General features: G+C 41.7%; 1 protein-coding gene across 1 annotated transcript in view; it reads right to left on the reverse strand.

Annotated features, from left to right (window-relative positions):
- The window catches only part of ADAMTS17 (ADAM metallopeptidase with thrombospondin type 1 motif, 17), a 158,806-nt gene that overhangs the window by 127,659 nt on the left and 18,969 nt on the right, over positions 1-12,178 (reverse strand). Inside the window, exons 3-5 of the mRNA XM_010185394.1 lie at positions 7,529-7,612; positions 6,830-6,987; positions 848-891 (exon numbers count right to left, since the gene is read on the reverse strand). Coding sequence (XP_010183696.1) covers positions 848-891; positions 6,830-6,987; positions 7,529-7,612 — 286 coding nt within the window. The remainder of the gene's footprint in view (positions 1-847; positions 892-6,829; positions 6,988-7,528; positions 7,613-12,178) is intronic.

A 12,178-nucleotide genomic window follows, 5' to 3' on the forward strand; every position in this document is an offset into this window, starting at 1 on the left:
CGTGATCCTCATCACCCACTGTTGTCAGCACAGCAATCCCCAGTCTGAGAGCATCTCACTGAACACTGGAGTGTAAGATCAGCTGAAAATCAAGATGCACTCCAAGATTACATAGAATGTAGGATAAGGGGCTGTTTGACTTTGAGGCAAGTCTAGAAAAATCATTCAGTCATCACAGAGAGGATGCTGAGCTATGCCTCCAAACACTGCTGCTACTGTGGTGATTGAAAGAAAATACCAGGAGAACAGATACAGTGAAGGTTACTGCTACCTAAGTTAAATAAATAAATCAATAAAGAATTTAATGTGTAGGATGTAAGGACCCTGTGTATCCAGGGTTTGGATAAGATTAAAGGCAGTTAGGAAGTAGGAGGAGTAGAAGGCAAAAAAGAAGATTTAACTTGGCTTTCCTACAACGAGGCATTCTTCTCTGGTGTCTGAGTGCCAGTTTGATCTGGGAGTGTTACACAGGTTCTTACAATGGGAAATACACGCATTAGTTGGCAAATTCTTGTTTTAGGTGTGAGAGCGCTGAAAGGAGCATTACACAGAAACACCAAAAGACAGTTTCTAATCTCTAATTATCTAATTCTACATCTGCTCCAAAAAAGCAGAAAAATTGAAGATTACTCCCTGAACTCAGAGACCTTGATTGTTTAGAAGGGGTTAATATTTTATGGCTTATGTATAGTTCATACCCTGCTCAACTAATCCATATTTGCATCACAGAGGTATACAGAATAGCAAAAACAACATCACAACAAACCAAATAATCAAACACTGCCCAGAAAGCTCCTCTTAGCAGAGGGTGGGCTATCAAAATACTCTCCCCACTTCTTTCACTTACCCACAGTGTCACAAGGCTCGTCTTTGTGTACGCAGAAATCTGTCCTAGAAAGAAAAACAGAACAGAAGTGAAATATACCCTGTGCCTCCAGACTTCAGGCAAGGAAAAAGCAGTGATGCATGACTCACATATCATGGGTGTTGAGGTTTGGGGTTTGTTTAAAACTGCTGTGCAGTCTGCACGATGACAACACAGATAGCAGCACTGATTGCTACTGCAAGATTACAAGCAATTACGTGAATCAGCTCCATATACTAAAGCCCAATTTAATAGACTTAAGATTTAGCATGTAAAAGACTACTGCCTCACTCTGTGACGTGCAATTTCTTAAGCAAATGGATTAAAACATAACCTCTTATTTTCACAAAAGATCTGTAACAAAAAGGAGGAGACACCCTGTGATGCAGCAGAATCATCAAAAGTGGGAGGAAGAGATATGTGGGGACACTGCCTGGAGACACAGATCTGATTGTGTATACCCAGAAATGCTCAGCTCCTCAGTTTTTTTGTGTCTTCCACTGGAATAGAAAAGGATGAGAAAGAAGCAGGACTAAACAGAGAAAGACAAAAGTTGACAAGGAAGAAGAGAGGGAATTTCAGGGTTTGCCAGGTAACAGCTAGGTGAATTGGCTTCAGCTCAACTTATTACGGTCAGATTTGCTATTTTGTTATTTGAATCCAACACAAAGAGGTTCAAGAGGCTTCATTTGGTCTCTGCTACTCCCCCACATCTCATCAAGGCAGAAAGGGATACTGCATATGCCACTGGCACCCACAAATCAACCAGGGATCCAGAGAGCTGCATTAAACAGAATAAAAAGCCCTGAAGCTCACCATCTCAGTGATGACACTTCATGTGAGAAGATGCTGTAAATGAGATTCCTTGTGACAGGAAAACAAATGCGGGAGGAAAAGTATTTTATAACTAAATTAATGGTTTGAATACATTTCCGTAAGCACTCAGACATAAACCTTAGGAGCTATCTTCACCAGACCTGCTTTGCAGTGCTATCCGCTATGAAGAGGAGCTGGAAAAAAGCATCACACGTGCTAAAACATTTCAGAAGTTCCTTAACCCAAGGGAAGCCGAGGAACCATAATCGCTATCATTATGGCTTTCCTCACCCTGTGGGAGGCTAGTGAGAGAATCACATTAGTACACTTGAAGTGTGCCATTTGAAATGCCTGAGTCCTCAGTGGGATTTTGAGTTTAAGAGTTTGGCAGGGGGAAGATTAAAAAAAACTTAGAGAAAGACAATACTTAGAGAAAGAAATACTTACAAAAATAAAATACTTAGAGAAGGATTAAAATACTTTTTTCAAGAAAAATATAAAATCAGGGGTTAGAGGAAAAGGTATTTAAGGCCCATGACTCTGGCTGATGAACCCATACCCTTCACACTAAACTCCTTTGAAAGTCACAAATCAAGTTGTCAAGGGCCTGGAAGGAGAGAAACAACAGCTATTACCAGCTCCTGTTAAACACCCATTGAAAACTAACCATGCTTCAGTGCAGAAAAACCAAAACAACCATCAGAGTGTTCAAAAATCAGATAGGAACAAAACAAAATCAGAAGCTATGACCACACACTGGCCCCAGCTTTCATTTTTCACTGCAGCCTTGCTGTGTCTCGACACCTTGGCATTCCAGCCTTGCCAAAGAAGAGTAATGACAGTCTCCTGACGGAGCTGGCACAAGCACGCCTGCTTGAATTCCCAGAGCCAACTTGACGGAGGTTTATTTAAGGACTTATTATGTTATATAAACTGGTAAATCAAACAGATGCTTTTCCTGTGACAACAGATAGCCGAACTATTAGTAGATGGCAGGAGGCCATTGCTAGAAAAAGCATCTCTCTTCAAGGGCTGGCCAGCTTTGTAAATAAAGCACAACAATTTTGCTCCTTGCACTCTGTGTTCTACACTGAAAGGTGTCTGGCACTTTCAGGCAGCTCCCTAGAGAAATTACCACAAAAAAGAGGGGTCTCATAAATGATCCAGCACAACTTGCAGAGTCTCCTACAGAGGTAGGACAATCCTTGCCTGTAAAGACAGTGCTGTGATGCTGTCTGGTCAGGGACTGACTTGAAACAGGTCAGCAAGAACTGAACATAGCTGCCCAAGTCACAGCATGTTGGCCTGCAAGTATGAAACCTCCTCAGCTCATCCTTTAAGCTGCCACAAACACAAGTCCAAGAGATGCCATCCTTCTGTTCAAAGACCTTGTACCAAAATTCTAGGCTTTAAATCATCCAGACCTATTGTAAACATTTTACCCCAAAACTCTGTGACCAAACATAAAAACACATCCAAACCTTCAGTCACAAATGAACTTGGTGGGTCTCAGTCTTCTTCCAAAAGCGAGCAGCCACCCCATCACAAAACTTATACACCGAAGCTCCTACAGGCCTTCCCTGGCAATCAAAGGGAAGCCAAAGGGTGAAAAGGCATTAAGAAAGATCTGTCTCACCTGTGGATTCCTCACATCTGTGAGGTAGGGTGGCCCCATCATGGCACTGAAACTGATCTGCTTTCAAGAAGGTTTCAATGATAGTTCTCTCTCTGGAGCACTTTTGAGCTTGACTACATCTATATTTTTGAAGTGAGAGCTTGACATGAATGATACTATAGTGATCTTCCAAGGATATAAAAAAGATATCTTAATATTCATTGCAGAGGTCTGTTATCATAGACAGAATCTTTTATAGAGATATATTGGAATAAAAGTCTTACTCCAGGAGCTGCAGTTCAAGTCCAAGATCTGAACTTATCACACAGAGTCTTGGATAATATATTGAAATCATATGCTGTAGCTGCGAAGCAAATTTACTCTTCACTTTTAGCCACCAACTGAATCAAGCAGGATGTGTTCTCATCTTCTAGGGACCTGTGAAATTCTCGGTCATTATCACTTGTGGTACTGTGCAGTGTCTCCATTAGCAGACTTAAGCAATTCTAAAAAAATTACAAGAAGTCAGTTGTTTTCTTCAATAAAAATAGCCAGAAAAGAAGAGCTCAGAACTCCTTCTACAGTCACTCTTCCATCTGGCTCACACAAACTGGAAAAAAATACCTAACTGTGCTAAGCTAAATTCTGCAATTCAAGTCCTTCCTGTGAGAAAGGACAGCAGTTGAACTGTGCAACATGAATAAGAAGAATTCTATTTAATGGCCACTTCATCCTTCAAATGACATCTTCTGACCAGTCTAACTCTGCAGGGCCATAAAGCCAAAGGACAGAGGAAACTGACAGAGTCAAAAACTTGTCTGAAAAAGCTTCGCACATCCGTATATACATTTAGTAACGCTATATGTCCAGTTTCCTTGATGAACATTGAATTCCTTCATTTGCCTATTTAATGGCAAGGCAAAGGCCTGGAAAAATGGGGAAGGAGGAGCAGGTTGCAAATGGAAAAACTACATCAGAATGTTGGGGAAAAAAACCAAGTCTTTCCTTAATGACAGCTCAGAATTCTGTTCCTATCAGTGTTGTGCCATTCTTCTCTCTGCCAGCAATCACCTATAGTCTAAGTGCCCAAACACCTATAGCCAGGAGGTGCGGAGAACATCAGAATGTCTGAAGATTTTCCAGGGAATGCAAAAGACAGAAGATCAAGAGAGGGAACGTGTTTCAAATGAAACACGTTTCTAAGATCGCTAAAATACAGATTTTGCAGACAGGAGTTATTCTGGTCAGCTGCCCATTAAAATATGAAGAACATTACCAACAGGTCTGAATTTCTGCAAGTTCAAAACCAGAATTTGAACAAGAAAAGTCTGATGATTACAGAGACCACAATACTATACTCAGACCTTCGGGGCTGTAACAGATTATTCCCACTGTCCCATTGATTTACTGAACTGGGTAATGGTACACCTTACTTCACAGGCATAGTATGCCTCTTACCTGGAATTCCAATCAGGTGGATACTACTAAAATCCCACAGGAGGGATATTCGCCACCTAGGTCATCTACTTTTGCATACAAATGAGTATATGGGGACCATCAGTTAGAGGCGAAGTTTCAAAAGGCGAGCATGCCTTGGTGTTTCAAATGAACAGAGCCAGATTAGAACCAGAGGGATTTCTTCAGAGGTTGACCCCAAAGAATTTGTTTCTAGTCCTAAAGCAGCTGCAGCTGCTGAAAATTCAGCTTCTGCTTTTTCTGGCGCAATTGCTTGTGCTGGACATGCTGTTGCTTCCATATCCTCTACCACTGGTCCATCTGTACAGTCTGGGGAGGGTCCAGGGACACACACACACACACTTCCAAAGCCAAGAGTTGAAAACCTCATTTCCCTGACGCAGGAGTCAGGCTGCTGGGCCAGAAGTCTTCCAAGCAATGCACCACCCTCTCTGCAGCAGAAGCAGGATGGGTTAAAGATGACAAGAGACAGCAAGAAAAAGGAGAAAGAGTACAAGTACACACTGCTGGCCTGTCAAACAGGGAAAATGCTGCTTTTATGCACAGCCATGTGCTCCCTGACCTGAACTTTCCCACAAAATCTGAATCTAGTTTCTAACCCAACCAAACCTGTACTTCTCTGGAAATCTATTGAACAATTTTTCCTACAAATTCTTTCTACAGTTCTTCCTCAGATGCCAGAGTCCAACTCATTTAGCCTGACATTATGCATTCAATTTTATAAGCTGCAGAGAGACTGCACAGATGAAATGCTCTGCTCATTCCCTCCGCCCTGTGCTTAGAGCACATCAGAAGATATTCTGTATGCCTCGCTTGTCATGCGGGACAACTGGATGCCCAGATGAGTTTAACAAAAATGTTAGTTATTTATTTAGGCCCTGATCCAATGAAGCACATGCTGAACTATAACCAGGATGTGCAGCCCATTGACTTCAAAGGAACTATTCACCCTGTCTAAAATGTTAAGTATCTGCTTAAGTGCTTGGTTGGACTCCACTGAATACAGAGGAGAGAGAAGGATTTGGGGGAATTGCACACATGTCTGTGAAGGTGCATTCTTAGGAACTTTGCTGGCTCCATGCCCTGCTCACCAGCTATTTTGCTGAACACTCACCAAAATCGCATGGATAGTTTGCAATGTGACTGTTAACAAAAGAGACTATTACAATCAGAATGGTAGTTTATGCAAAAATACATCTCTCGACTTACATTGTTGGCAGAGAAAAAAAGGTGAAAGAAGTGAGTAATATTGAACTGCAGTGCAGACATTTCCTGTCTCAAACAGGGAAAGAAGGGGGTTGGAAGCGGTGTTTTTCTAGCACGTACAGCATCCATCTTACACTATATTTTTATGCTCACTTTAGTTATTCAGAGATCATTTCTATAACAATGCATTCTTCATTTACATCTTAAAGCATGTAATCAACTTAAAAGACCATGGATTTGCTACTCAGAATTTATGGTGATTGTGAGGAACATGGGACTTGCATTATACTGTGAAGTTGAGCTCAGGCAGTGTAGTCAGAGGAAAATAGACTACAGGTTAATAGTGACAACACCTTTTTTGCTTTCTTTATCTGTACCCTGATGTGTTTGATACATCAACAGGTACAGAGCTGCAGGCTGCCAGGAATTTTGCTCGAGCATTCATACACAGATTATTTCATGTCTGAAATAAATGCAGCAGTATTCGAGCATACAAATTAAGAATGACACCCCTCCTCTATCTCAGCTGTAATAGAGGAGGGGTGTTAAAGTGGTTATTTCCTAGGGCAAAGAGAGAGAAAATTAATTTAGTTTATGGTATTCATCTCTCACTCTCTTTAGGAGATAACTCCCTCACCACCTCCCCACACACTGCCTGCTCCACAGGTACCAACTGTCTCTCCTCTGAGACTGTTCGGTTGATTCATACCTAATTAGACACAGAGCACTTGTTCTCAGCTGCTTTCTCAACAGATTTTTTTCTTGGATTACTGCTACACCAGACAACCCCCCACTATTGACTACAGGCCATTACTGGTTGAAGTAAACTGATAAACCAGACCTCACTATACCTGGTTACAAAAACAGCAGCATCCACAGGAGGGGTGTCATCTCTCGCGCCAGGAACCTGGTTGTTACCAAGGTATTTTGCTCCACCGTATTCTTCATTTTGCCATTGACAAAAGCTCTCCAAAGATCTCTCTCCATGATGCCCGATAGACAACTTCGCCTTTTGGAAACAAAAGAGATACAAAAGAAGAAAAATCAGTCACAGTCTTTACATAAAACATTAGACTTCTGATGAAAAACGTGCAAAACCAGCTTCATCTGAGCAAATGAATTTGGGACTTTGGAATCCAAACTGACTTCTGTCATTTGCTCTACAGAACAAGCCACATCAGCTGGCAGCAGTCATAAGAACTACATTCAAAAGTCTCCTAAGTCTAGAAGTCTATTTGATACCAGAGCCATAAATTTTTTAATCTTTGTAACAGTTAAGTCCTGAGACTGGTTCACAACTATAAGTGGACAAAGATTTACCAAGAAGGATAAATAAAAGGACTGTAGCTCCTTTCACTCCCACAGCTCCCTGTACTGCCTGTCTTTAATACTGGCTGGTGAAATGTGGCAGTCACTACTCACAATTTGTGCTCATGTGGCCAGATACGTCCCACTTCATCCTCCACCACCCCAGAACAGGGATCCCGCTCTGCCTGTGAGAATACTGCAGTACAATTATAGCTGCAGGGTAAAAATGAGTTAGAACTCACGGGACGGTTGCGGAGCAGGACCAGTTTAGTCACTCGAATGCTGACTTTAATTCCAAGACTTTGATGTTGAAACATGTTGTACACCTGTCAAAATGCAAAGAAAACATCCACAGTGTATTAGTAACAATACCAAGACGAAGTAATAGTTGAAAGAACACATTGTGACTAACGTTAGACAGTTGTCCTTCAAAAAACTGACCTAAAACAAACCCAAAGGGGTGGTGCTACTACACTCAGTAAAATAAAGAGTTCTTAAGAGCTACTTGGTTACCACATATTACAGTGTAGCTAAAACACTTGCAAAACCACAGTAGCTTTGTTCCTATCATACTGCAATGGGCTTCACCACCAGACCATTTTGTCACAGACTAATCTGAGCACGATTCAGTATTCAGGAAGAAAGAACATTAAAAAACACAACAAAACAAAAAATACACAAGTCGGTTGCAGAAATAAAAATACTTCTAACTAGAATGAGCAAGAGAAAAGGGTTGCTGAGCAACAAAGAAGAGAAATATACCAAAAGAACTCTAAACATAAACCAAAGTCTCAGCAACATGGACATACGCTATGAAGCATTCAGATAATATGGATCTTCAGCATTTAAATATCAGAGATATCTGAATGCAAGATGAAATAATGGTGTGTTTTAGACTTCAGGAAATAGAATGGAAAAGCAATTTCCCTCTGTTATTTTCATATCTTATATAAGAGAATAGTAATAAGGCAGCACATAATGACACAAGCCTCAGGAAATACAAAAATAGCACCGGAAACTACCTTACTACTTTCTCCAGATTTTGCATTCCAGCTCAGATATATTCTAACCTACAAAAATGAGGTGAAGTAAGAACTTAATTTACGCCAGAATTTGATTCCACCCATTTCTCTATGTACAAATGCTTTAACTAGACTATATCAAAAAAGGTGAGGGAGGGGTTTACTTTAAAAAGGTTTAAAATACCCCATAATAAACTTTGGATGAATACTGTATTCACTACAAGGTCAAAGAAGTAAAATCAAGACCACTGAAGAATGACTTTTGACTAATGGGAGGCAGGATTTGGCCCCAGATAAGCTATATTCCTTACTCGCTTCTCATTTGGCTAGAAATATCACACAGGCTCAGCTAACTTCCTACAGCAAACCCAAGACATGAACACGGTTCGGATATTATGTTTGCAGCGTTTGGTATTTTTCCTATTGGTGCAAACACTCAGGAATGCACTCAGTGCAAGAGCGTTCTTAAGCTCTTTAGTGTTTGGGGTTGGATTTAAGCACACGTGTAAATGTTTCCTATAATTTAGGCATAGATTGCAAGACAGACGCTCCTCAGTGTTTGACCCACTGACCTGCAGTATGAGCACAATAAGCCATTTATCTTCCCTCCGGCTGGTATAAAAATGCATACAAGTGCCGATGCTGTTTACTTAGCTCGGGGGTATGTTGGTAGAGCGGCTAAGGCTTCTCACCACAGACTTAGGGGGATAAACTTGACATTTGCAGAGAAGGGCTCTGACAGTTGACCTCTGTGTAAATGAAGACCCGGACATTCAGCCGAGAGGGTCAGTGGGGCATCAAGCTGATCAAGTCAGTCGGTCACGTACCACTAGAGGCTAACAAACATTTTGCCTGTGATAGATGTCTTTGATTTGCCTGGCTCTGGCCATCCCATAAAGCTTCTACTCATAAAATCAGAGTACAGCAAACAGGTTCTTATCATTAAGCTTAATGGAGTATGGTGCTTGCCTTTCCATCTGAGCAGACAAGCTGTCTGCCTCCAGACCGAGCACATCCAAACACCACTGCCTCCAAAAAGCAGCTTTCACTGGCAAAGCATGCACAGAAAAGCCAGCTGCTGGAGAGTTTAGGATGTCATTTTGAAGGCTGTCAGCCCTTCTTCCTTTTCTCTTGTGCTCCCCCTCCTAAGGGGAACTTTGTCTGCATTCGTATTTGCATCCATCTGTGAGCCCAACCTATCTAGCAGCAGTAACAACTGGATATTAAACCAAAAAAAGACACTAGGCATGCAAAAGAAGCTGTACTTCGCTTATTTATTCAAGCTTTGTTTGCTTATTCTCTTAAATGGAGTCCAAAGAAGTCCCAGTGATTTGCGTTGCCCGGTAGGAACAACAACCTTTCCCTCTGCTAAATAAGCCTGACTGGTACAAGTGGCTGTTCTGCTTCAGCACAACGAAAGCATTCAAACGCGATCACCTAGAGAAGAGACAGACCCTTTCCCATCAAAGATTCTGGCTATTCTTATGAGTAAGGCATAATCTCCAAGTAGATGATTTATTAGTGGCAAAAGGCAAGAAAGTACAATAGTTAACAATACCCACATGTTGAGGTAAGTAATTTCTCAATCAAGTTTCAGGTTTTTTTTCTCAGAGATGGATAGAAAGCTGTTAGAGGAACAGTAATTTGTTTCATACAGCTCTGTACTGCTTCTCAGGGTTTAAAGTGTGATCATAAGCTCAGCTGAAGAAGACATTAGCACTGTGATTTAAGATGGTCCAGCACCAGAACTGCAGGATTTTGACAAAATATCACATTTACAACTTCCAATCTTCTTTCATGAACTAAGTTGAAGAGTGGGGAGACATCTCTAGCTTCATCTGCCTTCACCGATTCTTCTTGTTCTTTGCCAGTTAGCAAAAAGCCCCCTGTAAAGTTTTATACAGGAAGGGCTACATAGATTTAGCTGGTAACTGTTCACACCCCACTCACAAATAAACTTTTCTTCCAAAATGAGCTAACGTATACAGGCAAATCAGCAAGACAGATTTAAAAGTGTGCCTTCAAACTGGTCTGCACAAGCAAACATCACCATCCAAAAAGTCATTAATCAAATGAGTACAGGATGGATGTTCTCATCACTTCAGAGGATCTTCTCAATTAAAACTGAGTGTAAGGCAGTTCTGCACAACTGATTTGCCCTTGCATTTAGATCAGACATAGGACTGTGAAATGGAGACACTGAGTTTGAGACTGAGGCGCAATCAACCACAAAGCACTTGAGCTTCCCTGACGACATGCCTGCCAGACCCCAGCCAGATGCTCTCTGACAATCCCTCCTCAACAGGACAAGGGGACAAAATAAGATGAAAAAGCTTGAGGGTCAAGATAAAGAGAGGGAGTTCACTTGCCATCATAGGCAAAACACACCTGATTTGGGGAAAAATTAATTTATTGCTAATTAAGATAATTTGTACAGAGAGAAACAAAGATAAATTAAAACAATACCTTCTGCTCACCTCATCCCACCACTTTTTCCTAGGTTCAACTTCATTCCTGATTCCTCAACCTCCTTTCCCCTTACTGAGGTCAGCACAGGTTATCCACAGCCATTTTGACAGCACGCAGCCAGTGTTAAACCAGGCTGTACAAGGTAGGTTCTGCCCAAAAGAAGCAATATCACAGAATCCAGGAGTCTTTAAAATAAAAGAATTCAAATCCATAGGTCTTTCCTGCTAGGAATCTGATTCCACCATGGCAGCAACCACCTTTGGAGGTGGCAGCAACCAGCCTAGAAGGAAACCATCACCCAGAGACTCGGTGTGCCAAAGCTCTTCAGACACCACGTCCAACTGGCTACCATGGGCACATGAGCTAACGGTGCCAAGTGAGGTGGCTGAAATGATTGGTACCATGGGAGGAGAAATGGGATTTCCTGGTGCAGATGTTCTCAAGATTTCCTGCAGCACGGACAGTATTCATAGAAAGACTGACTCACAGACACCTCCCTTCCTACTTGCAATACCATGGGCTACCCTCCCTCAAGCCTGCGATTGCATCACACTCTTGAGGTTGCTGTAACCACTTTCAACAGGGGAAAAGTAAAAATATTTTGGGTATTTTAGAACCTTTTAATGAAATGAGGCAGCTGGGAACACAAGTGTCAGTTGCATGAAACCTGCTAGCACACTGCTGTGGAACAAAATGCAAAGGCTGTTTGTTTAGGACACCACCACAGCATCAGAAAGCAGCTTGGCTGGAAGAGCAATGGAGGTTCTTGGTCATTGAGCAGAAGGGAAGAGATATGAGAAGCTGTCAATGTGGCTCAAGCATGGTCATGAGCACTGGTTTCCGTGTTGCTGGTGAACTTCTACCTTCTCAAATTTTATTCTGTAAGGAGTCATCAAAAGCACAGATAGAGTGCTTTGAAAACAAAAAGAGGTACGGTAAAAAGCCATACAAAACAGGTAGAAAAATGAAAGGGGAGCTGCAGTAGAACAAGGAAAAGACTAAAGCCTGTCTTTGACATCTCCCTTCTTCATCTGCACTTCCCTGACAAGAGCCTCGCTGCACAGAATGCCCTAGAGAAAACAGAAAAGCTTGAAGCCTGGACCATTCTCCTCCTGCGTTTGCATTCCTCCTGCCTTTCTTTCTCCTTGTAGTTTTGACATGGAAGGGACAGAATAAATGCAGCTTTGGCATGAGCTCTCCAGGCCTGCCCCAGCATGCATAAAGCACAACTAAGACATGAGGAATTGGGCTAAGAGAGGAACTAAACTACATCAGTTTAGGGTTTTTTAATTCTCAAGAGCTTCCTCTGCAGGTGGACGGTAGGAGGGAGACGTGTGTGTTTCAGATGTTTTGGAGTTCAGAACAGCAACCCTGAGGGTAAATTGACTTTTTTCTTTTTTC

This window comes from Mesitornis unicolor, unplaced genomic scaffold, assembly GCF_000695765.1.
Source record: "Mesitornis unicolor isolate BGI_N332 unplaced genomic scaffold, ASM69576v1 scaffold2445, whole genome shotgun sequence".
Classification (NCBI taxonomy): Eukaryota; Metazoa; Chordata; class Aves; order Mesitornithiformes; family Mesitornithidae; genus Mesitornis; species Mesitornis unicolor.